This window comes from Primulina tabacum, chromosome 18 (assembly GCF_025594145.1).
Source record: "Primulina tabacum isolate GXHZ01 chromosome 18, ASM2559414v2, whole genome shotgun sequence".
Classification (NCBI taxonomy): Eukaryota; Viridiplantae; Streptophyta; class Magnoliopsida; order Lamiales; family Gesneriaceae; genus Primulina; species Primulina tabacum.
The window spans coordinates 25,411,760-25,437,674 of NC_134567.1; the positions used below are offsets into that span (position 1 = coordinate 25,411,760).

Here is a 25,915-nt window from a genome sequence, read left to right on the forward strand (position 1 = left end):
TAAGTCCACAACATTAAATTATAGTTAATTTAGATAATAATTATGGTTCATGAATAAGTTTTAATGGATTGAGCTCATTTTGAATGAAAAACTTGGAAAGTCCATTTTACGCTTATTTGTATAATGATTCTTCCACCAGATGTTTTTGAGTCTTAACTAATAACAAGGGAAATAAAATTACAAAAATAGTCTACTGAATTTTCATAATTCTAATTTTGATTCTCTAATTAATTAGTTAAATTTAGGTCTTCATGCGGTAATTTGATTCTCTAGTAATTTAAGTCATTTTTTCATCGAGTAGGTCTATTGTGAGACGGTCTCACGAAATTTTATCTGTGAGACGGGTTAACCTTATCGATATTCACAATAAAAAGTAATGCTCTTAGCATAAAAAGTAATATTTTTTCATGGATGACCCAAATAAGAGATTCGTCTCATAAAATACGACCCGTGAGACCGTTTCACACAAGTTTTTGTTTTTTATCTTTGTATTGACGTGACAATGATCAATATTGATGCTTTTACGTTTATTAATTGTTGATGCACGTTTATATTATTTTTTTTTTTTGCGCGTTCATAGTTTTTTTTAAAAAAAATTCAATCAAATGTGGCTTCGACTCCCCCACCTTTGAACTATCAACAAACGGATTACTTACATGAGATATGTGGTCTCCTAACTTGATAATTTCCCATTTTCAGTCATGTAGGTTTTCAGATGCAGTTTTAGTCTTAGAAGTTGATGTTTATTCTTACCTTTTAGTTTTTCTTTCTACCAGAGTGTTGAATGACTTTGAAAATTGATGACATGACACCGAAAATTGATAAGGTGACATCGAAAATTGTTTGTGTAGTATTATGTAACAACTTACGAGACTAAAACTGCAACTTTAAAACTAATATGATTGGTCAATTAAAAAGAGAAAATGGTCATGTCATATGACCAAAATTATATTTTGTAAAAATTAGGTAAATGGGAAATATAGATAGAAATGTGTGGTCATATGTTATAAGGGGAAAAATTGAGAAACATATGTTGTGGTTAAGAATCGTGTTGTTTTTAGATTCTCGTATTCGATCCACTTTCATAGTTATGTAGATGTACGCTTCATATTTATTATCTTATATTGTGGAAAGTTGTTCAATCTTTAGCACAAAATATCAATCGCGTTACGGCAATTTGAGTGATATATTCACGTGTTTTTAATTATAATCTTTAAGGAAGAAATCGAATTCAAGATATGCAGTATATCCATATAAAAAAAAAAAAGTAGAAACTTTTGTGACACCTATCTCGCAAGTCAATTTTGTGATATGGATTCCTATCCAACCCAACTCATGAAAAATATCATTTTTATGCCAAAAATATTACTTTTCACGATACTTATAGATTAGATTAACTTGTTTCACGGATAAAAATTCGTGAGACCGTCTCACAAAATATCTAATCATAAAAAAAAATTGATCATCGTGTCTTGCCGCAAAAATTGGAAAAATAAAACTATAAATATTACAGAGAAGCAATATTATCTCAACTGTAAAGCTGAGTTCAAAATTATTTCGACAGAATAAATTATATTTTTACTTCATTAAAAATTTTAAAGCCATTTTGACTTGCTCCCCATACGTGATACAACCACTAAAATACGGTAGCATCGACTACTACAACGATTGCTAAAACGCCGGGATCTCGACGCTGGAAGCGCATTTTCTTGCATTTGGCAAGATCGGACGCTCGATAAATTTCGCAGCAAAGTGTTCACGCAAATATAAACCTGATGCAACTTACTGTTACAATTTATCCACATTGCACTCTATCACCGGTGTGTATCCGATTGCATCGGTAAGAGTATTCCTTATGCTGTTGAAACTGTAGAATCCACCGTCCGGATTAATCCCTGAAACATATTGCGAATAACCAATATAAAATATGTTGTAGAAATAAATTTTACACCTAATCGTAAGAAATGATCGAACTGATGTAGATGAATTACCTGCACTTTGAAGAATTTGGAGGTGGTCTAATTTAGATTTAAGGTTTAGAGCAGATTTGAAATAGGCGTGTTGGTTTAGGACAGATTCAGAACAGATCCCATGTTTGTCCCATTCGCGTGTCTAGAATGTTGTCCCGCTATTGCTGGGGCAACCAAGTGTCGGCCAATCTTGTTGCATTCTGCTAATCAAATCTGAAATCTGCCACAATTTGTTATGTATTTTCTAATTAGTATTTCATTACATTTTAGTATGCATAATTGGTTTCTATGCTATCGTTTCAGATGGAGCTAAGGTTTTTTCCTTCTTGAGATATGTTTATGTCACTGCAATCGTATTTGATTTGACTGAGTCGGGGTTACCTTCGATTGATCATAAGAACCGTTTGGATCACAGTTTGAAGGGTAAGATCCGTCCGCGTAATTCAGCCATAATCCATGGATACCAAAATCCGTCGAAGGCTTCCCCGTTGTGGGTTAGCAACTCTTTTTCGCGTCACAAGACGATCCCGGCCACTGCAATATATATACTAGAAAATCTTTGGCCTAATTTCTTTAATCATCGCTACAAATCAATTAAATCGAGATGAGAAAGACATCCAACTCTTAAAAAAAAAAAATTACCTGTTGAACGAAGTAGAAAAAATCAAAATCTTGTGCAACAGTGCTTAAGACAGAGAGAGACCTGCAGGAGCAGCAATTTCGCGAAGACGGAAATGTCAGATTTCGACTCCATTTTTGAAGTATATGACGTTAATTTATTCTTCAGGAACGTTAAGTTTTTCAAGAATGAACCTGACCAGTAATTAGTTGGTCGGCCTTCTATGGAACCTATATAAAAAAGTAAATCATCAAAAGGAAAATAAAATAAAATTTATTATTTCCATATTTTAATTCAAGAATTTCGACAAATGAAGACTTAAATTTTGATGTTGTTGCGAGTATTGCCTATAGAATCTAAAACTCGAGGACTTGAGATATTATTATTATTAGGTTTTTATGATACGATCTCACAAATCTTTATTAGTGAGATGAGTCAATTTGCTCATATTTTAAACAAAATTAATATTTTTGGTATATAAAATAATAATTTTATGAGAAATTCAAATAGAATATATATCCCAAAAAATTGACCTGAGAAACTTTCTCACATTAATTTTCGTGTATTATTATTTCTTTACTCCACTTTTGGTTATATATTTTTGTTTATTTGTAATTTTGGTTATTACGTTAACAAATTTCAATATTAGTCTGATTTTTTTCAGTAATTGTAGTCCTTTTTAATGTAGTATTGATGTGATATCGATGTAACTCTGAGCTAACACCAACTGCGTTCATGTGTGTCACGCGCAAATCACATAAGTAGTCTTTGTAAATTAAAACTAAAATTGCTAAAAATATAAAGATACTTTACTAAGATCTAATTTTGATAATATAAAAGATCAAAGTCGCAAATGATAAACATATATAAAGAAATTATAATGTTTCCCAAAATTTAATATATATTTTTTCCCTTTTTTCACCCCCAGAATAAAAATTTATGAAAGTGCAGCGAGAAAAGATAAAGTTAGAGAAATTTGGATGGAAGCCCGATTCACATGACCCAACTTAATAGTGGGCCACTAACCCACATCCCTATGTTGCAAATAATCAATGATTAGTTTAACGTCTTTTATTTACACTTCAAATTTTATCTATGACATTATATTTTAACTTTTTATTAAATAATATGGCCAAAATAACCCACCTATTAATTTCAGTTATAAATGCTCTCATATTATAATTTAATAAATGCTTTTCCATTTTATGATAATATAATCTACCAACAAAAATATTTAGTTTTTTTTTTAAATTATCTGAAAAATAAATTACAATAATAACATATTATGAGATTATATGGATAACTTAGAAAGAATTTACTATATTTCTAACTAAAAAAAGATTAATTTCTAATTACCATAAATAAGTTAAATAGAGGGTGTTTTAGTCATCTAATTAATTAAAAAAGATAAATAATCAATTGCTTTAAGGCTTACATCTCCAAATTTTTTTTTCCCATGTTTTCCTTTGTAAGATATTTAGTTCATATTTTAATTAAATGGCATAATGTCGTATTTATGTTATTTGTAAATATTCAAATTCCGAATCCTTAGCTATTTTGTCTGAATCGGCATATTATAGATGTTCGATCAAGATGGTTAGAACTAACAGTCGAATCGAGTACCTACGTCATCCGGAAACTAGATTTTTATATATGCATCATCTCTTGATTGGTATATCTTGTACATGACACAGTCACACAAAATTCAGAGCCAAACACGTTCCTCGTTAATTAAGCTTTCCATTTCGAATTTGAAATTCAATCCATTACCAGACCATATTATCATAAATACGATCGACTTCATTTTATTAGAATTCATAAAAAATAGTCATCGTCCACGATCCACCGTCCCTCGTCTTCCTCAGGACAATTATTTGAAAATGGCCTAAAGAGTTGAGTCCTAGAAGACTGGAAATTGAATGGAGGTACCGCACGCCCTTATAGGAAACACGGGACATTGGACAAAGCCCATGCCGGAAGCATCGACGCATAGGTAAATCTGGCACAGCTGTGTGTTGCGAGATGGGTTGGAATTGCACTCTACCGCTGCATCGTAACCACTTCCAGCCTTTATGGCTTCCTTAATATCTTCTACCTCGTAAAACTTGTCGTCTGGTCGAATACCTGCAATATGTTGTGATGAATAATCCGAATTTGAATTTAAAATGATTAAAAGATATTTTATGGAATTTTGAGTGTCACAACGCCGTAAAATACATTTCGTTGTGCATATATCATGTAAAAATTTAAGTGTTTGTTGCGAAGCCTCCAAAGCCCGTGTAGTCAAAATTTAATATTCGTTACATACGAGGATGCTCAGTACAACTTATAATCTTTAAAACATTTAATAAGTCTTTTTAGAGCTTATGAGCTCTTATAAAATATCTTTGTATATCTTTTTAAATTCATTCAAACACTTTAACCGTTTATTTTTAAAATATGATCTCATAATTATAAACTCATGAAACAACTTATAAGATATAAGAGCTTATAAGTTGTTTTAAATAAGTTTAGTCATATATCCTTTAAGTTATTTTTTGTTTTTGTTTTTAGTTTTTTTTCGTCGGAGTAATGACATAGTATAGACATGTAAATAATGCTCGTCATTATGCCAACGATATACATCATCATGTTACGTCAGCACACTAATAAAAAAAACAAAAGGTGAAAAAAAACTAATCACTAATATCAAAATTTGAGCGGTTAAACGATAAATCGACATTAACCAATATATAGAAGATTTTGGTAAATTACTAAATTATACAACATAAATAAAATCACCACCTGTGTCTTCGAGTATTTGTAGGAGGTCAACTTTGTCTTTAAGGTTACGAGCAGCTTCAAAATAAGATAATTTTGTACTTTATATTGGATTTTAAAGATATTACTCAATATATGTTTGGCATTGTTCAATTATTATTTCGTAATACTCCTCAAATCCTGCCAGCTTTTAAGAACGTCTTAGATTGAAATTTTTTTTTTTATGAATGGGGCATCATAGATTTTGGGTAAAATAAAAAAATAAGATTCAACATTAACATGGTTTAATTTAGTTTTTGAATTTTTTAATTGTTGAACGATGGGAAATCATATCCCAAAAAAAAAAAAACAGAAAATAACGATGGGAAAAACCATGAGACATAAATTTCAAAAAATAGGTGTATCTTATATCCGTGAAATATCCGTGAGACGAATCAACTCTGCTCATATTTATAATAATAAGTAATATTTTTTATATAAAAAGTAATATCTTTCGTTGATGACCCACTTTTGATATAAAAATTAAATGTAACATAAAAAACCAATTTTTATTAATTAGATAGATCATAAAAAAAAAATTTAAAAAAACTCAATTGAAGTCTTACAAATCCATTTTCGCTACTTTCCCACAAATTTACCAACTAAATAGAGGTCAAATCACGTGAGTAGGTTGTGAGATGGTCTCACATATCTTTCCTCGTGAGACATATCAATTATAATAAAAAGTAATATTTTTTCCTAGTGTAATAGGTTGGTTTGATCTTTTCAATAAAATCTGATATATGGATCAAATTTTAATAAGATGAATGTTACTTGGTCATTTAAAATTAATTATTATTATTAAAATTAAAAAGAATGGTTCTCCCTTTCGAATTATCCAACTATGTTACCTCACCAACTACAACTTAAAGTGAAAAAATTTGTGTGGGACAGTTTCACGAGTCGTATTTTGTGAGACGGGTCACTTATTTGGATCATCCATAAAAAAATATTACTTTTTATACTAATAGTATTATTTTTTATTGTGAATATCGGTAGGATTGACCGGTTTCACAGATAAATATCCGTGAGACCGTCTCAAAAAATACCTACTCCAACTTAAATTACATATTTATGGGGGTATTCATTCTATACTTTCAAAGATTTTTAATGATTTTTTTGAAATGATGGACTTTTGTGGAGTTGATAGATTTTTATTGACTTTTATGGAATCTCATAGAATTGTAAAACAAATTTCATAGACTCTTATAGACTTTTTTTCAAGATTTTTGTAGACTTTTGTAAACTTTTTCATATAATTATGTGAATTTTGTAGTCTATAATTGTGATTTATTTTTTATTAATTTTTTTTAAAATAATTATTGGACATAGATAACCTCTTCAATTTTAAATTATTTTTTTATTTATGAATTTAAATGAATTTTACTTACTTAAAAGTTAAATAAATTTAATTTTGAAAAACGACAAATTAACTATCCAATTTATTGAAATCAAAATTGCAATTCTTTATGTCAATTCAACGTATTAATTAATAATATTTTTATAAGTTCATAATAAAATTTTATTAAAAGAACACTCAAAATAATGAGTAGTCTTTTATAAAAAAATCTAATCATTACTGACAATTTGATCAATATCGTTCTACATTCCATTGGCTATGATATCCCTCCATGCATTAGCATTTGCTCGTTGTTGTTTTTGAGTATTAAATAACTGATCAAAGCCGTCATCTTCATAAACTTGTGCTGATGAATACAATTGAGTTTCATTATCTAGTTCAATTTGAAATTCATCAAATTGACACTTCTTTCAAAGAAAATTGTGTAATATAGCACATGCCAATACAAGCTCTGTTAGGTGTGGGAAAAAATACCGAATTTTCGGTATACCGAGATTACCATAACAAAAAAACATTGAATTTACCGAATTTTAAGTATACCGAATATTTCGATACGATACGGTAACAATACCGAATTTTTCGGTACGATAACGATATTTAATTTGAAAATTTTGGTATATACAGAAATACCGGAAAAATATACAAAATTTTAAAATATATAATATTTTAAAACAATAAATTATAAAATTTTTTAAAATGTAAGGTCTTTTTGGTTCGGTATACCGAAAATTTTGGTATAGTATCGGTATGAATTTGCTTATACAATAATTTAATATATAGATTAACTAAAATTTAAAAAAATAATTAAAAATAAAATGTTATATAATAATTAATAAAAAATATAAATTTTAATTATGTTTTTAAAAAGTACAAATAAAAGAAAAAAATAGATGAGAAAAGAATGAAAGTTTGTATTGAATTTGAGAGATTTTTCAATTAAATGTACTTCCAAATCTTTAGGTTGAATCAAAGACTTTTGTTGACATTTTATTGTTATACCTTAGGCTATAATTCTTGTACTTAATAGAATTCCATAGAGTCATTAAAAGTCTATTGACATTTTGAATACCTATAGACTTTTGTAGAGTTTTTAAAAGTCAAGTTTGAATACCACATGACTTTTTAAAATTCTACAAAAGTTTACATTGAATATCACTAAACTTTTATGGAATATATAAAAATCTAGTTTGAATAACTCTAGACTTTTAAACTTCATAAAAGTCATTAAAAGTCTATAAACTTTTATGGAGTATATAAAAATCTAGTTTGAATACCTCTAAACTTTTAAACTCCATAAAAGTCATTAATTTTCTTTACAACGCGATATATACACAAATTCTAATTATGTACATATTGGATCGATCAGTAAACCGGGAGAAAAAAAAATTTCCATATAATAATAATTTTTTTGTTGGATGTATAAATATATATTTATTTTACGTAAAATAAGCTAACTGGATCAAACTCGCTTGTGAAAAGTCTAAAAACACCTTTCCTACTTCAGATCTGTCTTCTACCGTTCATCGTGCTGACTTTTAGACAACCCCGATTCGAAATCGGTGGCTTTGACCCACATGATTGTGGGCCCATCATCAATAAATTTTAATTGCTTTTGGGCTTTATTGTCGTCGGGGGCCCGATGAAGATTCGGGCGCCCTAGTGCGTGTGTGTGCGCGTGTTGCGCACCCCGTACACGATATCATACGCGGAAACGGTGGAGCTTTGTGGGGCCTTCTTTGAAATATTAAAAAACATGAAGGGTTGGATCATGGATGTTGTCACCTCATGTAAGTGGTCTCCAGTTCTCAACCATATTACATTTTTCACCCCTGTTTTCTTAAAAATATCAGTAAAGTCCTCTCTCTACTTTGTCTGGCATATAGGTACCAAACTAATCTAACTGCGCCTTTGCCAGTTGACCAGGCCTCATAGTCTAGATTGTGAAGAACAGATTCAAGAAATCCATTGAATATATCAAATGATAAACGGAAGAAAAATATAAGTAACTTGAAAAAAACGTTTGAACTCGAAACATAAACGTTTTACGTGTTTAGTTGTCGAAAATCTAATTTTTGTTTATAAATTTGAGATTTCATATATATATGCTTTAAAAAAATGGGATTTGGATTTAAAATTAAATCTGCCCAAATAAGAGAGTTAAAAATCACAACTTTAAGGTTGAATTATACAATTTGAAAAGTTTTGAGGCAATTCATTGGGCACTAAATGAAGGGCCAAAAAGAAAAATTGTTTCATGGTTGGTGATTAGTGCATTAAATAATAATAATAAATAAAAAGCAAAAAGAAAAAAGAAAAAGAAAAGGTGGAAAAAAAAAGATATGTTTGTCCTTCCACATTTAAGAGACCCAAATCAGAGGGAATTAAAAAAATATAAGTATACCATTTGAAGGAATATTTGTTTAGATGAAGTGAGGATTTGTTTGCTATTGACTGCTTGTGTTGTGCCAAAACTCTATTCATAGGTTAATCGGTGAGAAAAAAATCGTAAAGATTCGATCTTTTAGATCGTTTGAATCGGTGTTCGCATCAACTGATGTGATTGGTACGAGTTTTATTGTTTGATGCATTTTGATTTGATTGTCCTGTTTATTATTTTTATTTTAAAAAAATAAAAATAATAATTAGTGCTTATCTTTTGGTCTTGTTCTTTCTGTTGATGAATGGAGTTTTCGGGAAAAATTTGTGGAATCTGATGTATATTTTTATTTTTAAGGATTTAGTTTCTGGGTTCGATATAACGTTCGAGCTCGTTCTTGAATGCTTGTCGTTTGGAACATATTTTTTGACGGACACTTGGTACTTAGATAAAATTTATGTGTTTTTCCCTTTAATTTAAGCAAATGAATGCTTGATTTGAGAATTTAATCGCTTTGGTTTTTTAACAGGAAATCTAATTTAATACGATTTCATCGAGATGGGGTTTCATTGATGTCATACAGTGGGTAGTACCCCCACTGTAGGGTCGAAGGACCCGATTTTTTAATCCCTTTCTTGCGTGATCTTTAGTATTTGATGATTTTAATGAAGTTATAATGTTGCTTGAGGTTGAAGTAGATGAGCCTTCTTTTATCTCTTTTAAGAAATGGATCCATTTAAAGTTTGTTCATTCGATGATCACAATGGATCTTGGTAAAGTGGCAGCAAATCTAAGTTATGCTGTGTTATGTTGTACATTAGCATTGAATCTGTGCAATTCACGTGAAATTTATTGGGAGAAGATTACACGTATGGTTTATATCTTCTCTTATTATATTGTTGGGTTAACCATAGTTTATTTATGTCACTACTAACTGCATGTGTATTTGAGTATGTGAAGATTCCAGAAGTGAATTTGACATGAAAAGCATCGAATAATAGTTACTAGCTTTTGGAAATGATCGGAATAGCAACTGATTGAGTTTGATAAAGATAAGGATCATTTTTGTATGATAATGTGGGAAAATTGTGTCGAATTTGGGAAACAAATTTTCTTTTATCTATGCTTAATTTGAGTTGCAAATGTTTCAGGTTCGTGATGGCGAATAAGTTGAATACGGGTGATAGTAAAACTAGAAGTTCTGTATCTATCTTTATAGTAGCTGGCCTTTGCTGTTTCTTCTACTTACTTGGAGCATGGCAGAGAAGTGGATTTGGAAAGGGAGATAGCATAGCCCTTGAGATGACCAAGAGTGGAGAAAACTGCAACATCGTTCCGAACCTCAATTTCGAAACCCGCCACGTTGGTGAAGCTGGGATTATTGATGATTCTGATTCTAAAACAATTGAGTATAAGCCATGCCACACTCGATTCACTGATTACACGCCCTGCCAAGATCAAAGTCGTGCCATGACTTTCCCTAGGGAAAATATGATATATCGTGAAAGGCACTGCCCTCCTCAAGCAGAGAAGCTTCATTGCCTTATTCCAGCTCCCGAAGGATATGTAACCCCATTTCCATGGCCAAAAAGTCGTGATTATGTTCCTTATGCCAATGCTCCATACAAGAGCTTGACTGTTGAGAAGGCTATTCAGAACTGGATCCAGTATGAGGGAGATGTGTTCAGGTTCCCTGGTGGAGGAACACAATTTCCTCAGGGGGCCGACAAGTATATTGACCAGCTGGCTTCAGTTATACCAATAGCTGATGGAACTGTAAGGACAGCATTGGATACTGGATGTGGGGTATGTCCAATGCTATATTTATTGATTTTGCACTAGATTGTGCTCTTTTACTTTGATTATTTAGGTGTTCTATGCCAATATTTGTATTTGATGTGTTGTTGACTCTGATATATTTCATGATTTCAGGTTGCTAGTTGGGGGGCTTATCTATGGAAAAGAAACGTTATCGCAATGTCCTTTGCTCCGAGAGATTCACATGAGGCTCAGGTTCAGTTTGCTCTTGAAAGGGGTATACCTGCTGTTATTGGTGTTCTTGGAACTATAAAAATTCCATATCCATCCAGAGCTTTTGACATGGCTCACTGTTCTCGTTGTCTTATACCCTGGGGGATAAATGGTAAGCACCAAAAGTTAAACAATTGAGCTTCTTGTTGTTTTTGTAATTTGGTTCTCTTTGCAGATGGACTATATATGAAGGAGGTGGACCGTGTTCTTAGGCCCGGTGGTTATTGGGTTCTTTCGGGGCCTCCTATCAATTGGAAGATTAACTACAAGCCGTGGCAGCGTACAAAGGAAGACCTCGAGGAAGAACAAAGAAAGATTGAAGAAGTCGCCAAACTTCTCTGCTGGGAAAAGAAGTCTGAGAAAGGTGAAATTGCTATATGGCAGAAGACAATGGATTCCGATTCTTGTCGTGCAGAACAAGAAAATTCTGGAGTAACATTTTGTAAACCTGAAGATGCTGACGACGTCTGGTATGAATAACTATACGTACAAACCATGATGAGGCATAGTTGTCAAGGACGCGAGCCACACCGAGGCGCACAAGCGCCTCAGCCCGCCTCACCTAAGCTAGACGCACATTTTTTTTATTTTTTAAAAATTATATTTGCGTTAGAATAAATATATTAAAATATGAAATAATTAAGTCGCAATGTCATTCAAAACAAAAAAATAATTAATGAGTTCACAGTAATTAGTAAAATGATTAAAATTCTTCAATTATCCAAATCAAGTTCAGATTCTTCCTTGAATCATCAAAGTTCCCAGAACTTTCGGATTTGTATTATTCTTGGTTTTCATAATTTTCTTGACCAACATCAATTTCTTCTTTCTCCTCATCCAAAAATGTGAAACCGATATTTTTCTGGTTGTTTTAGATGTGGATGTCCTCACCTCGTTTTTCTGTTCAGCGCTCTCTTCTTCTGATTCCAGAGTTGGAGCGTTGGATTGCTAGTGTTTGGGTTTGAGCCTTTTTTTTGAACAAGTAATTAAAAAAAATTCACTAAAGCGCGTATAAGTGAACTTCCAAGGCTAGTCCAGCCGAGATTATAAAAAATCACTAAGTCGTGCTTTAAGCGCGCCTGAGTGAGCTTCCAAGGCTAGTCCAGGCGAGCTCCTGGGCTCGTCTTAGTAAATCGCTGCGCCTGGGATGACCCCAGACACAGGATCCTCACCTGGTGGTGCCTCTCACCTTTGACAAGTATGCAACGAGGGATTTTGGCTTTCACTACTTTCACGTTTTGAATGTGTACTTGGTCGCAAAAAGTGTGCTTTTTTGCACGCATTCAACGTTTGGTCTATCTTTTATTAGGTACAAGAAAATGGAGCCGTGTATTACTCCATATACCAATGGAAACAGTGATGAAGCATCAAGTTGGGTACTTAAACCATTCCCTGAGAGGCTTTATGCCGTCCCTCCCAGAATTGCTAGTGGGTTGGTTTCTGGAGTCTCCATTGAGATGTACTTGGAGGACAACAAGCAATGGAAAAAGCATGTCAGCGCCTATAAAAGGATCAACAAGATTCTTGACTCTGGAAGGTACAGGAACATTATGGATATGAATGCTGGATTTGGAGGTTTTGCTGCTGCACTTCATTCTCCCAAATTTTGGGTAATGAATGTTGTGCCTACGATTGCCAAGAAAAATACTTTGGGTGTCATTTATGAACGGGGATTGATTGGCATTTATCACGCCTGGTATGCTTTTCTTTGTCAACTATTTTGTTTTTCTGCTTATAGGACCAAATATTTTTCTCTTTATCGATTGTTATATGACTATATCTAATTAAATTGGTGCAACTCGAATATTTTGAACCTATAGTTGCCTAAATCACCAAATTTCAATTTTTGTGCCACACATGTGACCACACAATATAGTAGATTGATCATGACCTGGCTGAGTCCCGTTTTACCCAATCTAGTGAAATTTCTTTTTCTCCTGCTAGGCTTCCGATATCTTTTTATCCCAGATACCAACCCCGTCGTGTATCTGATTTTATTTTTTCTTTTTCAGGTGTGAAGGCTTTTCTACTTATCCAAGAACATATGATCTTATTCATGCTAATGGTCTTTTCAGCCTGTACAAGGACATGTAAGTTTTCGGTATCCTTCTATTTTGTCAATCCTGTTCCATGAAATTTTGAAGTATACAACTGATGACAAAAAACGAAAACAGACGTGACTTCGAGAACTAACAATTCGATTCATTAAAATGAACACAGATGTGACTATGAAGACATTTTGTTAGAAATGGACAGAATCCTTCGACCAGAAGGTGCAGTCATATTCCGCGATGAAGTAGATGTAATAGTTAAGGTGAAGAAGATGATTACTGGTATGAAATGGGATTTTAAAATGATGGATCACGAGGACGGTCCCCTCGTCCCCGAAAAAATACTGGTTGCAGTTAAGCAATACTGGGTTGGCAACTCCACTTCGACGCAGTAAAACCCCATGAAACACGGCGATTCTTTGATTTTCTCGTACACATTCCGAGGATGCACGGTTCACTTTATGAAGGTTTTTCCATTGAAGGGGGGGCATGCACGGTTCACTTTATGAAGGTTTTTCCATTGAAGGGGGCAAATGCAGTTAAGCTGGGTAGTGCGGATTTAACCGGTAATTTATTGAAACTCATAGTGTTAATGGTATTTATTGATACCTTTGAGTTTTGTTCCCTACGTTATTATACTGTTATTTTAGAACATAAATCAGTTACATTTGTTATTCTTCTACTCTAGTGTCCATTTTATTTTGTATGATATAATGTCATGATAATGTAGCTTTTGCTGGATAGATAAGATCCTACCTTATGCAAATTTTACTTGAGACCTAGAAATCCCATGGTTAATGTTACATGGTAAGATATTCTGATCCCGAGTAAAAGTCATCCTTATTTTTGTCCATTGAAATATTTTGTCATCACTTGGTGGTGTGGTGACATAAATGAATCATGATAAAGAAATGCTCGAAATCTCAGTATTATTGTCTGGTTGGCAATCGTATGTGTGTTACAAAACCAACAACTTCATCGCAGTTTATTAGCTTCTTAATTTCCGATTTAGACTTCAACTTTTAAATATGAATTGTAGATCATTGTTTCAGATTTGTAACGCGTGTTGATTGCTCCATTATGATAATATTGTTGAAAGATATGGTTAAAATATCAGACCTAATCAAGTCTAGCAGTTTGTTGTATGCATGTTCTTCAGCTCGATCTTGCAGCATCTGGTTAACATAGATAACATCTGAACTAACTTGAACGGTGTGAAGTATGATTTGTAGAAAATTGAGTTGGATTTTCAACCATTTTTCCCGTTGTCATTTGGATCATTGATTTATAAGATATGAACAAAAAACAAGAACTGGTCAAATCTAGTGTTCGCTGTATCTGTGACTTCCAGCTGGACATTATGGCGTCTGCATAGCATAGGTAAAGTCCGAACTAACCTGAGCTCAGATTTCTAACTTGACTAAATTCGAGTTTTAGCATCTTAAAACTTCCAAATTGACATGTAACAACTACACATTTGAGTAAATATGTTACAAACACAAAACAAATTTTGTCAAGATCAATTCAATCAAGATAGCTAATGTTTATACAACCCAACAATATAATATATACAAATTATATCATTAGCTCCATTAAAAGTTACTGTATATTTTATTTTGTTTTATTCTACAACAAATAAATTAAATTTATCACATAAAATTACTGGACACAGATTTTATGATTTAAGTTTAATTGATTTTAAATCAAGTTGACAAGGCGTATATCAGGAACAAAAATCATGCTTTTGATATTTCAGAATTTTTGGCATGAAAAATAGTAGAATAAATTTATAAATGAAATAAAAGTTACGAGAACTTTTTTTTACATAAAAAAACTTGTTCATTAGCAGCTCAAAAAGAAAAAGAAGATTAGACTTGTGGCCACTGGCAGCATAGAGAAGTGATGCAACAGCAGCCTGGAGACCCCTTTCACCACCTCCTTCTTAGGCACTAAATTATTCTCATCCTCGTCTTTTGGGAATGCAGCCTATACTTATCCAGTGATCCTACCATTACATACATTCTCGAGTAAACTAAGTACACGATTATGGGCACAAAAGTCCCCAACAATTCATCACTTGTGAATTTTGTTTTTCGTTACAGAGAAAAAAAAACAAGATTAATCTGAGTTTTTCGAGCTCATGTTGTTTCGGGTTGATGATCTGTATTCGATGGGGTTCGTGGACTAGCGTTAGCTTGACATAAATATTGAATAAATATAAAGTTAAACCCGATTCTTCATCAAAATCATTCAATTGCATTCAACTGTATTTACATACATTCAAGTATTTATAAAGAAAATCCATAAACACATAAACTTATAAGCTTCTGTGATTTGTAATATTATAAACATAACAAGGAAATCACTGTACCATAGGAAAAAGATCGCCATGTTCATGTCCATGGCCATATCATCTTTTTTAAAATAAAAAAAAAAATTCAATAGACATTCTATCCAAGTTTCGAACAAAATCTGCCAAAAAGATTGAAGATGAATTCTTCATGCAAATGCATGAGCCATGGACTACACCATGTTTTCCTCAAGATATTATGTTGCTGGTTAAGCGTCTGCTGTAGCTTTAGGTAGTCTCTTCAGAAAATCAAGTGTACCTTGTTTAGTTTTGGCTCTCTTGTTAGGACCTATAAATTTGGAACATGACAAATATCATAAATATATATAAGAATTGAACCTTTTTTTTTTTTGTGACGAGGGTAAAATTCACTACCTGTAATCTTGCTGCTGGTGTTAGACTGGAGAACAGAAGATTTCCACTTATCATAATCAAGTCTTTCTGTTAGTTTACGCTTCTTGTAAGCAGAAGTCTGCAAGTGAATCAACCAACTTGGGGTTAAAATGAATAAATTTGTTGCTTACGGAAGTACAAATAGGAAAAAAAGACTCATTCACAGATCCAGTGATTGAAAATATTTCATAGAACCATAGAGGGCTGATTGTGAAGGTTACTTGTTTCTTTAAGAATCACTCGGCTTTTGCAAGGAAAAAAACACATTAAACTCTGCTGAGATCATTTGCAGATGATTACCTCGCCATCATCAGAACAATAGCCCCCATCCTCGGCCCTTCGTTTGTCCGGTAATGCATCTAAAAGCTCTGCGTCACAAGGCCAAAAAATAAGAAGAAAATTCGCCAATTTAACAAAAGGCATCTTCCAGTGGAAGACTTGAATTAGTCTATCTAGCCGTTGAGAATAACAACACATTAAGAGACTTTTGATTGGCGTGATGGCAAAGAAGAGTATCCAAGCAAATTTGTGTTACCTCGGTTTCCTTTAATTTCTTTAGAATCCTTCTTTTCTTTTGTCGTCCCAAAGAGGTCAAAGCATAGATCAAGCATTGAGGTGCGTACCTGAAATTGCATGCTAAATGAATACAGGATAATAAATCATGACTCATCAAAGAGAAGACGATGACTCTTACACTAGAGAATTCAGATTCCGATGTACCAGCAAGCTCAATCAACTTAAATTTGTCTACCTTAAGCTGCAGAATTAGCACACAATAATCACTAAAAATCCCTTCTCATACGTTTCATATGAGATGACGGTAAAATGGAAGAAAGTGTTAAAGAGAATTCAAGATTCTTTTGCAACCTTGTGTTTCTTGGCACTGAGATAGAATGCTATGGCAGTAAAAACAGGACGAGCAAAGTCAGTACTCCCCCTACGGGAAGGGGGCAATGAAGCCAGAAACCGATCTTTGTACCTGAAAATGACCAATCGAGTTTGGGAACTCCAACCAGTGATAGATCAAATAACAAGCAACATCACCTCCTTCCCTCCCAAGAGAATAATATAATTTGTTCCCAACCCCGGAATACATTAAATTGTCTGAACTGATTTATCAGGCACCAGTGCCTAGCTTGCAATCGACTACAATGCCATGTTTAGTTCACTTAAAAATTGTGACTTTCGCTCTATTTTTTTAGAGCATATTCACTAAAGCTTTGCTAAAACCCCCCAAATCAAAATCTTGATTCAGTCTTTTGAGCTAATAACCAACCAGATAAATTTAATCAACATATAATTAAGTAATTTATAGATGATAATCAACAAGAAACCTGGCAGTGCTAAATCAAATGCTTACAATGAGAGACCCTTGCGAACGAAGGGAATGAGCATGACGCATCCAAATTGAATAGCCAATTCTCGAATGTCAAGATTATTCCTATCCCCAAAAACAAAAGAGATTAAATCTGAATTCCCAAATCAATAATTGTAGAAAAATTTAGTATGAAATGATAGCAAATGCTTACTTCACACCAATGCCATTCTGCATTGAATTAAAGGATCTATTATATGCCATTTCAGACATCCCACTCAGCTTCACCGCCGCCTGTCGATCAAACATAACTTCCATCCTAACATCACAGAATTAGCAATAATCATCTCCACGAATTCAAACACAAGTCTCCAAATCAAGAATTATAAAGGATAAGCATTTGTGGGTAACTACCTGGAAGCAGCAATCTCTAGACAAATAATGGCCTTACAAACCTCCCCCTGAAAATCAATATAAATGCATAAAAATTGTAAAACTTCAAAGAGATCACAGAATATCTCTACTAAACAAAAATGGGTTTGTTTTTTTCCCCCAATTAAAGAGGGCTTACAACGCCAATAATTGAAGAATCAAACTGAATATCTGCGAGACGACGGAGCTCCGCGGCTTTGCGGATGAGCTGCTTGGATTCGGAGAGGCCCAGTTTCCTGGCTATATCTGACATATCCATTTTCAAACAATTTGAATTAATTCTCGAGCCTCTTGTTGTTGGATTTCGGAGTGTTGGCTAAAGAAAACACAAAGAAATGAAGTAATGTGGTGGTCGGATCTTGATTCATCAAGTATTAACAGCGGGAATGTTGGGTTTTTGGAATTTTGGCGCGGTGGGAAATTCCTCCATTTCCCACCGCGCCAAAATTCCAAAAACCCAACATTGAAATTCCATTTGGTTTTTGCAGTTAACTTTTATGCAAAATTATGCCTTTTTTTTATAAAAAAAAATTTGTAATCCTCGAAAGCAACGTAGCCAAGAATGATTTTTTTTTTTAAGGTTTTAGACTTGTTTAGTCATTTACCTTTCAATTTTTGTCTCCTCTTTCTTTGATAATGTCCACCTGATATTGTGCATGCTAACGTCATATTTGTGTCCATATTATATTGTTCCCTCGGGAAAAATATAAAATTACAAGAAAAAAATAACGGACTAAAGTTGAAATTTGATTATAATTTTCACTTTTATATAAATTTAGATCTAAAATCATAAACCTTTTATTATGTTCGTCAAATGATCTCCAATGTAAAATAATCAATGACAAGATAACAAATATTGGTTTCCATTTTAGTTTTTAAGAGACCGTTCCAATTTTGGTTTATGTAACTTTATTATTTTTTAATACTTATGACTATGTTTGATAGTCATGATAAGGGAATAATTATTAAATAATCATCCATTATCTCATGTTTGGTTCATTTTTTATTTAGCATATATGCCCTTGATTATGATTGAAAGCCCGCACTATTCATGTTATTTGTATGATTAAATATCCCTCCTCAAAGGTGTGATAATGTATAATTTTTGAATAATGGTCATGATAAGATTGTATATTGACCATAATACCTTTGAATTGTCTTGTTCAATATAATATGAAAATTAAAATTAGTGAAAAATTAATAATTAATATAATATTTATTATATTTTTTATAAATTATTTTCAATCATTTTAAAGAAAATAAATTGTAATGTAAATATATTTTAAATTAAATTTTTATAAATTTTTAATCTTGTTAATTAATTCTTTCATGAAAATAATATTTATTAAATTCTAATTTATTTTGTTTATTGATTTAAATTAATTTTAATAAATGTAAATTATAATTATAAATATTTAATTAACTATCAAATTATTTTAAGAATATTTATAATTATTTTAAAAAAACAATAATATTGTATTTATCATTAAACTTTATTTAACACTAGTTACTCTGCACACGCGATGCGTGTGTGTACAATTTTTTTTATCATTATCGATGGACTAAAGTGAAATTTGACAAATTATGGAGGGACGTGATTAATATTTGAATTGTTGAAATAAAAAAAATAAAAATAAAAGTGTGTGTTGAAATTGAAAAAAAAAAACAAAGTGTAATATTAGTATCATATAAGGGTAAAATTAGAAGATTGTGGGTAGAAATTGAAGAAAAAAACAAAAAACAAAAGTGTAATATTAATATCATATAAGAATAAAGTTGGAAGAAAAAGTTGGTGTCCTCTCTAAGTAGTTATTATCATCTTCTCATACTTAATAATATAGTATAGAAGTATAGATTAACATTCAAAATATTATTGCTATTTTAATATTAAAGTAAATGCATATTTACAAATTTATTTCTAATAAATATATTTAAATTAATTTTAATAAATGTAAATTATAATTATAAATATTTAATTATCTATCCAATTATTTTAAGAATATATATTTAATTAGCATTTGGGGCATTTTGGTCATTATAATAAAATTTACAAAATTAAGCAATCATTTTAAAATAAAATACCAAACACAATGTTATTTATACCACCATACTATTAATCAATATCTCTCATTTTTTAATAATTCTAATTACTAATCATTTACTTATCACATCACACATACTAAACAGAATCATAAAGTCAATGAATTTTTGAAACATAAGATATTTCAACTTTTATTAATGTTATATTATAAACTTGTAAAACTCCATCTTTTCTCCATTTAGCTGTGAAAATATTTTTTGTGGAGCTTATAATTTTTGAATTTGTAAGTACCAAATGCTTTACATCAGTAAAAGATAAGTTGAAGATAAAATTGAACAAATTCAGTTACTCATAAATATGTGCTTCTGTTTGCAGGGGACAACGAAGTATAATGTCATAACTTATCCTATAATACTCCCATTACCACATTACAATGCCAAACACTTTCATGATTTTTTTACTCCCTTTCGAACATAAACATTAAAAGATATCTAAAATCTGGTTCTCTAATCTTAAACCACCACCCCCCCCCCCCCCCCCCCCCAAAAACAAAAAAAACGACTGGTTTTCTCTCTCATTTTCCAGCACAGACTTGAACAAATACTAAAAATTCAGCAAAACCACAATTTCCTTGCCGCAAGTTTTCCAGGAAACTGACGAACCGAATCCATAAAACATCTTGCAAACCAGTATGCAACCCATACTCCTGATGCAAAACCTATGTGGAGGCTTGGCTGGTTCCATCTTCTTGAATCAACTGGCATAAAGAAGAATGCGTTACAATCTTGGATACACGTGATAATTTATTATGTGATTTAAATTAAACAATGGGATTCACACGAATGTTATTTAAATCGTACCAACGAGCCAACTCGCTCGTATGCTTCCATTACTTGAGGGTTTTCCTCATCTTCATACCCCACTTGAAGTATTCGGGGTCCATTAACAGACCAGAAAGCTCTCCTACCTTCTTCCTGGAACATGAAAATAGGGCGTGTGAAGCAGGCGAAAATACCTTTTGATTTGATATCATACAAGGCTGTCGTCGAACTTGTTTGACCTTGAACACAGTCTATTGCAACTAACGGATTCTATGACAAACTCAACAAGATAGAAATAGGGAAAGTGAAGTTGATAATCCAAACAAAGATCATGGCACACTCAAGAGTAACAGGCAAAAAGCATATAAATTCAAACTAGTTATGTTAATTTCCAAGCACACCCTAAAGTTGGAGATTTTCTAATGTGGTGACTGGTGATGATAATACCAATATATCTAGGCAAAAGAAAATAATGACTACATTTCAGATTAATTCAAGAAAGAGTTTACCCTAGCCAAAGAACAAGTTAGTTCACCTGTAAAATGATTAAATATATGGAATCCAGTGTTTGGACACGGATGTCAGGATTTGCTACTGTTTCTCGTTCTATTGAGAGTGCACTCCCGAGCTCAGGTGGCATTTTAGAAATATCTTGCTCACTGTATATCTATCACATGTCAGTATATTAGACGACATACTAGATTGAAAACACTTGCACAGCAAAATATGCAGAAACAAGAAAAATAAGGCGAAAAACCAGACTTAGATTTAATTGTCAAAGAATCAAGAAGTACAAAACAATCCAGTTGTTCACATGAAGTCCAAAGGAATGTGGAGTAACAATCCATAATAAATTCAGCGGTGAAGGCAAATGTTCGAAGTTCAGTTTAAGAGCATTGATGCAAATTTACAGTTTCTTATGGGGGTCAGTTGCACAGCTTACCCTGCACAATAATATATATTTAAAAAAAATTACCTCCGTCGGTGATATGAAAATAACCAATGGAGTAGTTTTTAAAAGTATTTTTGCACAAGGGTAATTTGTGCAAAAAACCCGTTTCCTTATGTGCTACTTGATTTCCCATGGGTGTGAATTCAAGTAGCAAGCAGCTTCACAAAGCTAGAAAAGGTTGTTTCATGCATATATAACCTTGTTTCCAGCAACTGGCAAAAGAAGTGCAGGCCAAAGAAACTCTGAGATCAAAAGTAAATCCTGCAGTCGGTTATCAGCTTCAAAACAGCAATTTCGAATAGTTCCTGAGACCTGGAAAAAAAAAGATCAAGGTTGAAATTTCATTTCGAATTATTCACTCAAGGATTCTAAAACATCAAATATAAGCTTCAAGACAATGTCCGCTCTTGATTTCAGTTTCATTTTTATCAGAGCGTGGTTTTGAAAGAAGATAACCCACGTTGAAATTGGATTTCAGGGAAACAAAAAAAGAAATAAATATACCCCTTTCTTTCGCAATAAACTAGAAGAATCAAATTGTCTGATAATTTGTTTCAAAAGTCCCCGCTTAGGGTCAAGCAGAAGCTTTCTTCCTGCTTCTTTCTGAGAAATGTTCACAAGTATCGAAGCCACGTGTTCAAAGGGATCACCTGATATAAACAAAAAAAGGATGGTGCTTACATACGTGTTGGAAAAGAGGGAATGTCATCAAAATTATCTTATCACAGAGGAAAACAAAATCGAAGTGGAGTTAGAACCCACCTCTTTTCTCACTAGACGAAGTACAGAATGATCTCACCAGCTTCATGACATACAGACCATGCATCTTCTCATCTCCTTGCTGAAAAATCAAGGTTCATGATAACAACTTCAGTTATTCAGGCCGTTTCAGAGATCAAGGGGTATTAATTCATATTTGTCAATCAGCGAGCTATAATTATCGATGGTTTCAAACAATAATATATTTCCTATTCAGGAAAAAGTAAAAGAAAATAAAAACGTAACAAGAGGATAAAGGCCACCTGAAGCAAATATTCAATACCAGAATCCAACTGTGTGAGATTAACAAGTAGCATGATCAGCAAGTGAGTAATATCACAATCTTTCCTGTACAAAATATCAATTGATGTCTTGATGATGCCCATTTCGACCATTTTTTCTGCAAAAGATGGGTTTTGTGACAAATTAACAAGTGCTTCTGCCGCAGGTTCTGAAACTTCCTGAACAAATGAAAAATAAGAAGGAATTAACAGCACAGCCAATCCTTCAAAACAGAGCATATTCATGATCATACAAAGTTTAGTAACTTGGCAAGGAGACATGGTAAACACAAACACTGAATTGGTCAAGGGAACGGTTAGTTAGGCCGTTAGAGTCGTTACCCCGGCAGACTCCATCATGTCTCATTTCCAAACCCTTATAGCACCTATTCCACCTTATATCTTGCTAGTTGCTATATTACGGCTGCCAACTTCAGACAAAAGTGAGCACACAATATTGCTCCCAAGACTGTGCTTGCAGGTTCCACTTCCGTGTGGTTGACGTTGAGTCTTATGGGTGCTTATAGCGGCAAAAGTTTAGGCTCAAAAATAGTTCAAAGGTATTGATCAGTGTTTTCCAACTCATTTCATTGCACACCACCCATCAAGGAACAAGTTCACAATTACATTTAAACCTTTAAAGAAACGTGCTTGAAACCCATGACAGTGCATCACTAGAAAATATTAGCAAAATTAATTGTGAGTATCTTATTCTCAAACACGAGCAGGACATTGTCAGCCACAAACACATAAAAGAGACCTTTACAGAGGCAAGCAAGACACATTATCAACTAAAGGTGCTTCCAATATGAGAACAAGAACGGCACAAATATAGGGCCAACACCAAAAATTGTAATTCAGAAGCTATCAGTGGTTTCCTAAACTATTTATCAGATTTCAAAAGGCAAGGAACTGAGGGTGCATTCGGATGCTGAAATAAAAAAATCTTAAATCTAATATTTTAAATAGATCAAACCTGTTTAAATATCCTTGATTTCCATCAATTCAAAATTCCTCAGCTGCCAATTTCAACTTGTCCTTCCATTGTTAACTTACTTATTAATTAGTATAACAAACTTAAAATTCTAAAAAAAAAGGAGTAATTTGATTTCATACCTTAGATTATTTTCTCAATTCAAATAATTTCATTCAAGTATAAGCTAAATTATTCCAATATCAAGGCTTAGGAAAGCTAGAGTCCAGCGAAAAAACTTAATGCTGCTTCATCAACCAAAAGTAGAAGTAAATCATCATACTAAATACCTTATTTTCAGCTAGAAGGAGAGCCAACGAAGGAAAGGCAACACTAGAGTATTTTCCAAGAGACTTCAACCCGTCCTCCGACCCAGTGTAATCCCGAACAATACTAACAGCCGCCTTCCTAATCTGCACATTGCTTATAATCAATCAAATCGATAACTCCAAAAACATCATAAATTTTGATCAAAACCCAAAAACGAAAAGGATTTAAAACGTCGAAAAATACTTTCTTTATCATCTTCACCACAAAGATTGGCACATATTATACTCAAGTATCAATTACGTATATCTTTTACATGTGCAGATGAGAGAACAGAAACCCTGCTATTAATTTTTTAGCAAGAAAAAAAGAAGAAGAAAACTCACTGGTGGAGAAGAAGATGAGAGAAAGCCAAGGAGTTCCTTCAGCTCCGTCGCCATAGTTGTTCGCTGAATCGCTGCTCACGGTTTCTTGACGATTAACAAAATAAATAAAATAACAAACAATGAAAAATAAAATTTGAGGCCAATTTAAAAGCCCAACTGTAGATGCTGTCAAAAAAAAAAAGCCCAATTGTAGAACTCGTGGCTTTTTGTTCGATTGAAATGAGAACTAATTTATATAATAAAAATAAAGTGGGTCTTACTGAACCAAGGAATCAGAGTGGCGCAGCGGAAGCGTGGTGGGCCCATAACCCACAGGTCCCAGGATCGAAACCTGGCTCTGATACTTCTGAAATCTCAGATACCTTCCCCTCAACCACCTTTTTTTTATGCACTTTATTTTTTTCTTGGTATAAATTTTCTTATATTATTTTGTATAATAACAATTCTTTATAAAAATGCATATTTTCTTTAATTTTATAATCATCAAATTATGATATAATTCCAGCTGTTAAATCATAAAATTATTGTATTGGAAAACAGTTGGGTTTTTAAAAAATTAATTTGTAAAACTAAGACAAAACTACACTATCAATGACGGATGCTACATAAATATATTTTTTTGAAAAAAAAAATGAAATATAAATTATCTAATATTTTACAAATAAAGATTTTTTTGGAAAAAAAAATCGGTTGTTATCTTATAAATTATTGAACTTGAGTTTCATTTTTTGTGTATGGTCTCCTCTCATTTTATTAAATAAAAGATGTGTACAATTAAAAGAAAACAAATAATAATAATGATTAAAAAAATTTGTAGCGTCCATCATTTATGGTGAGGTTTTGCAAAACTCCCACATCCATTTTAATTTTTTTTAAAAAAAAATTACCAAAACAATCAAGTTGCATTTTTGGATAGTTGGATTTCAAAATACATGGATTTTTAAATGTCTTTTTGTTGATTAGATGAGTAAAACTAGGGGTGATCAAATTTTTTTATTAACCGCACAAATCGTTCCGATCCGCATTGCACCGCACTATTTTTCCTAATATTTTATAAAAATCTCGATTAAAAATAGTAATCATAAACCGCACCGCATTCACGGTTCGGTTATTTTTTTTGCCAAGAACCCTGCACCAAACCGCACAGTCCAAACCGTTTGTCATAATATTTGTCCTAGAATTATAATAATTTGTAAACAACATAGTTCAATTAAAGAAAGTGGTCCTTCATTATATCTCAACTCTATTCAAAATATTATTCTACAAAATAAACTTATCTTCATCTTAATTTATTAGATTATTTATTTCTTTTACAACAATATATTGTTTGAAGTTTGAAAATAAAAAAATAAAATAAAATATTGTAAATGTCATTTTTGTTGTGAGTGTCTTGTGTTGTTAAATTATTAACTTAGTTTTGAATCTTGATTATTGTTTTATATAGTTTTATCTTTGTGTAATTTGAACTATATTTTATATTTGAAGACACTATATTGTTGTTGTTTTAAAATAATTAGAATATAAGTTTTAATATTTTCATTAAAAAAAACCGTAAACCGACCGCAACCGCCTGAAACCGGTCAAAACCGAAATATTAAATCTACATGTAAAATCGCGATTATTTTTTTAAAATATTAACCGACCGCATATAGCAATTCGGTTTTATTTAAAAAAAAAAACCGCAAAACCGCACCGTGATCACCCCTAAGTAAAACCATAAATTTCAAATATACATATT

At 32.3% G+C, this 25,915-nt stretch overlaps 3 protein-coding genes, 1 long non-coding RNA gene and 1 pseudogene across 6 annotated transcripts; 1 reads left to right on the top strand and 4 right to left on the bottom strand.

Annotated features, from left to right (window-relative positions):
* Positions 1-1,496: 1,496 nt before the first annotated feature.
* LOC142533395 (extracellular ribonuclease LE-like) lies at positions 1,497-2,724 on the bottom strand (annotated as a pseudogene).
* Positions 2,725-9,087: 6,363 nt separating this feature from the next.
* On the top strand, positions 9,088-13,896 carry LOC142532625 (putative methyltransferase PMT2). 3 transcript variants are annotated; one of them, XM_075638952.1, is made up of 8 exons: positions 9,088-9,311; positions 9,655-9,711; positions 10,277-10,931; positions 11,058-11,268; positions 11,332-11,626; positions 12,466-12,852; positions 13,169-13,246; positions 13,377-13,896. In XM_075638952.1, exons 2-8 carry the CDS (start codon positions 9,698-9,700, stop codon positions 13,600-13,602), a joined length of 1,866 nt encoding a protein of 621 aa, XP_075495067.1. In that variant the 5' UTR covers positions 9,088-9,311; positions 9,655-9,697; the 3' UTR covers positions 13,603-13,896. The 3 variants fall into 3 exon arrangements, with proteins under 3 accessions (XP_075495067.1, XP_075495068.1, XP_075495066.1); XM_075638953.1 differs by lacking the exon at positions 9,655-9,711 and having other exon boundaries at positions 9,090-9,311; XM_075638951.1 differs by lacking the exons at positions 9,088-9,311; positions 9,655-9,711 and adding an exon at positions 9,411-9,463.
* Positions 13,631-14,168, bottom strand: LOC142532627 (uncharacterized). The gene is made up of 2 exons (XR_012816566.1): positions 13,817-14,168; positions 13,631-13,708 (listed from the first exon to the last, which is right to left on the bottom strand). It is a non-coding gene; the product is annotated as an uncharacterized LOC142532627 (long non-coding RNA).
* A 1,467-nt stretch (positions 14,169-15,635) lies between these two features.
* On the bottom strand, positions 15,636-18,476 carry LOC142532996 (origin of replication complex subunit 6). Its single transcript, XM_075639568.1, has 11 exons — positions 18,303-18,476; positions 17,837-18,013; positions 17,680-17,726; positions 17,480-17,584; positions 17,311-17,391; positions 16,818-16,929; positions 16,645-16,707; positions 16,486-16,573; positions 16,251-16,318; positions 15,933-16,029; positions 15,636-15,846 (listed from the first exon to the last, which is right to left on the bottom strand). Exons 2-11 carry the CDS (start codon positions 17,954-17,956, stop codon positions 15,767-15,769), a joined length of 861 nt encoding a protein of 286 aa, XP_075495683.1. The 5' UTR covers positions 17,957-18,013; positions 18,303-18,476; the 3' UTR covers positions 15,636-15,766.
* Positions 18,477-20,066: 1,590 nt separating this feature from the next.
* LOC142533426 (uncharacterized) lies at positions 20,067-24,334 on the bottom strand. The gene is made up of 9 exons (XM_075640184.1): positions 24,178-24,334; positions 23,815-23,937; positions 22,534-22,731; positions 22,274-22,352; positions 22,016-22,161; positions 21,710-21,823; positions 21,095-21,226; positions 20,599-20,712; positions 20,067-20,495 (listed from the first exon to the last, which is right to left on the bottom strand). Exons 1-9 carry the CDS (start codon positions 24,229-24,231, stop codon positions 20,457-20,459), a joined length of 999 nt encoding a protein of 332 aa, XP_075496299.1. The 5' UTR covers positions 24,232-24,334; the 3' UTR covers positions 20,067-20,456.
* Positions 24,335-25,915: the final 1,581 nt, after the last annotated feature.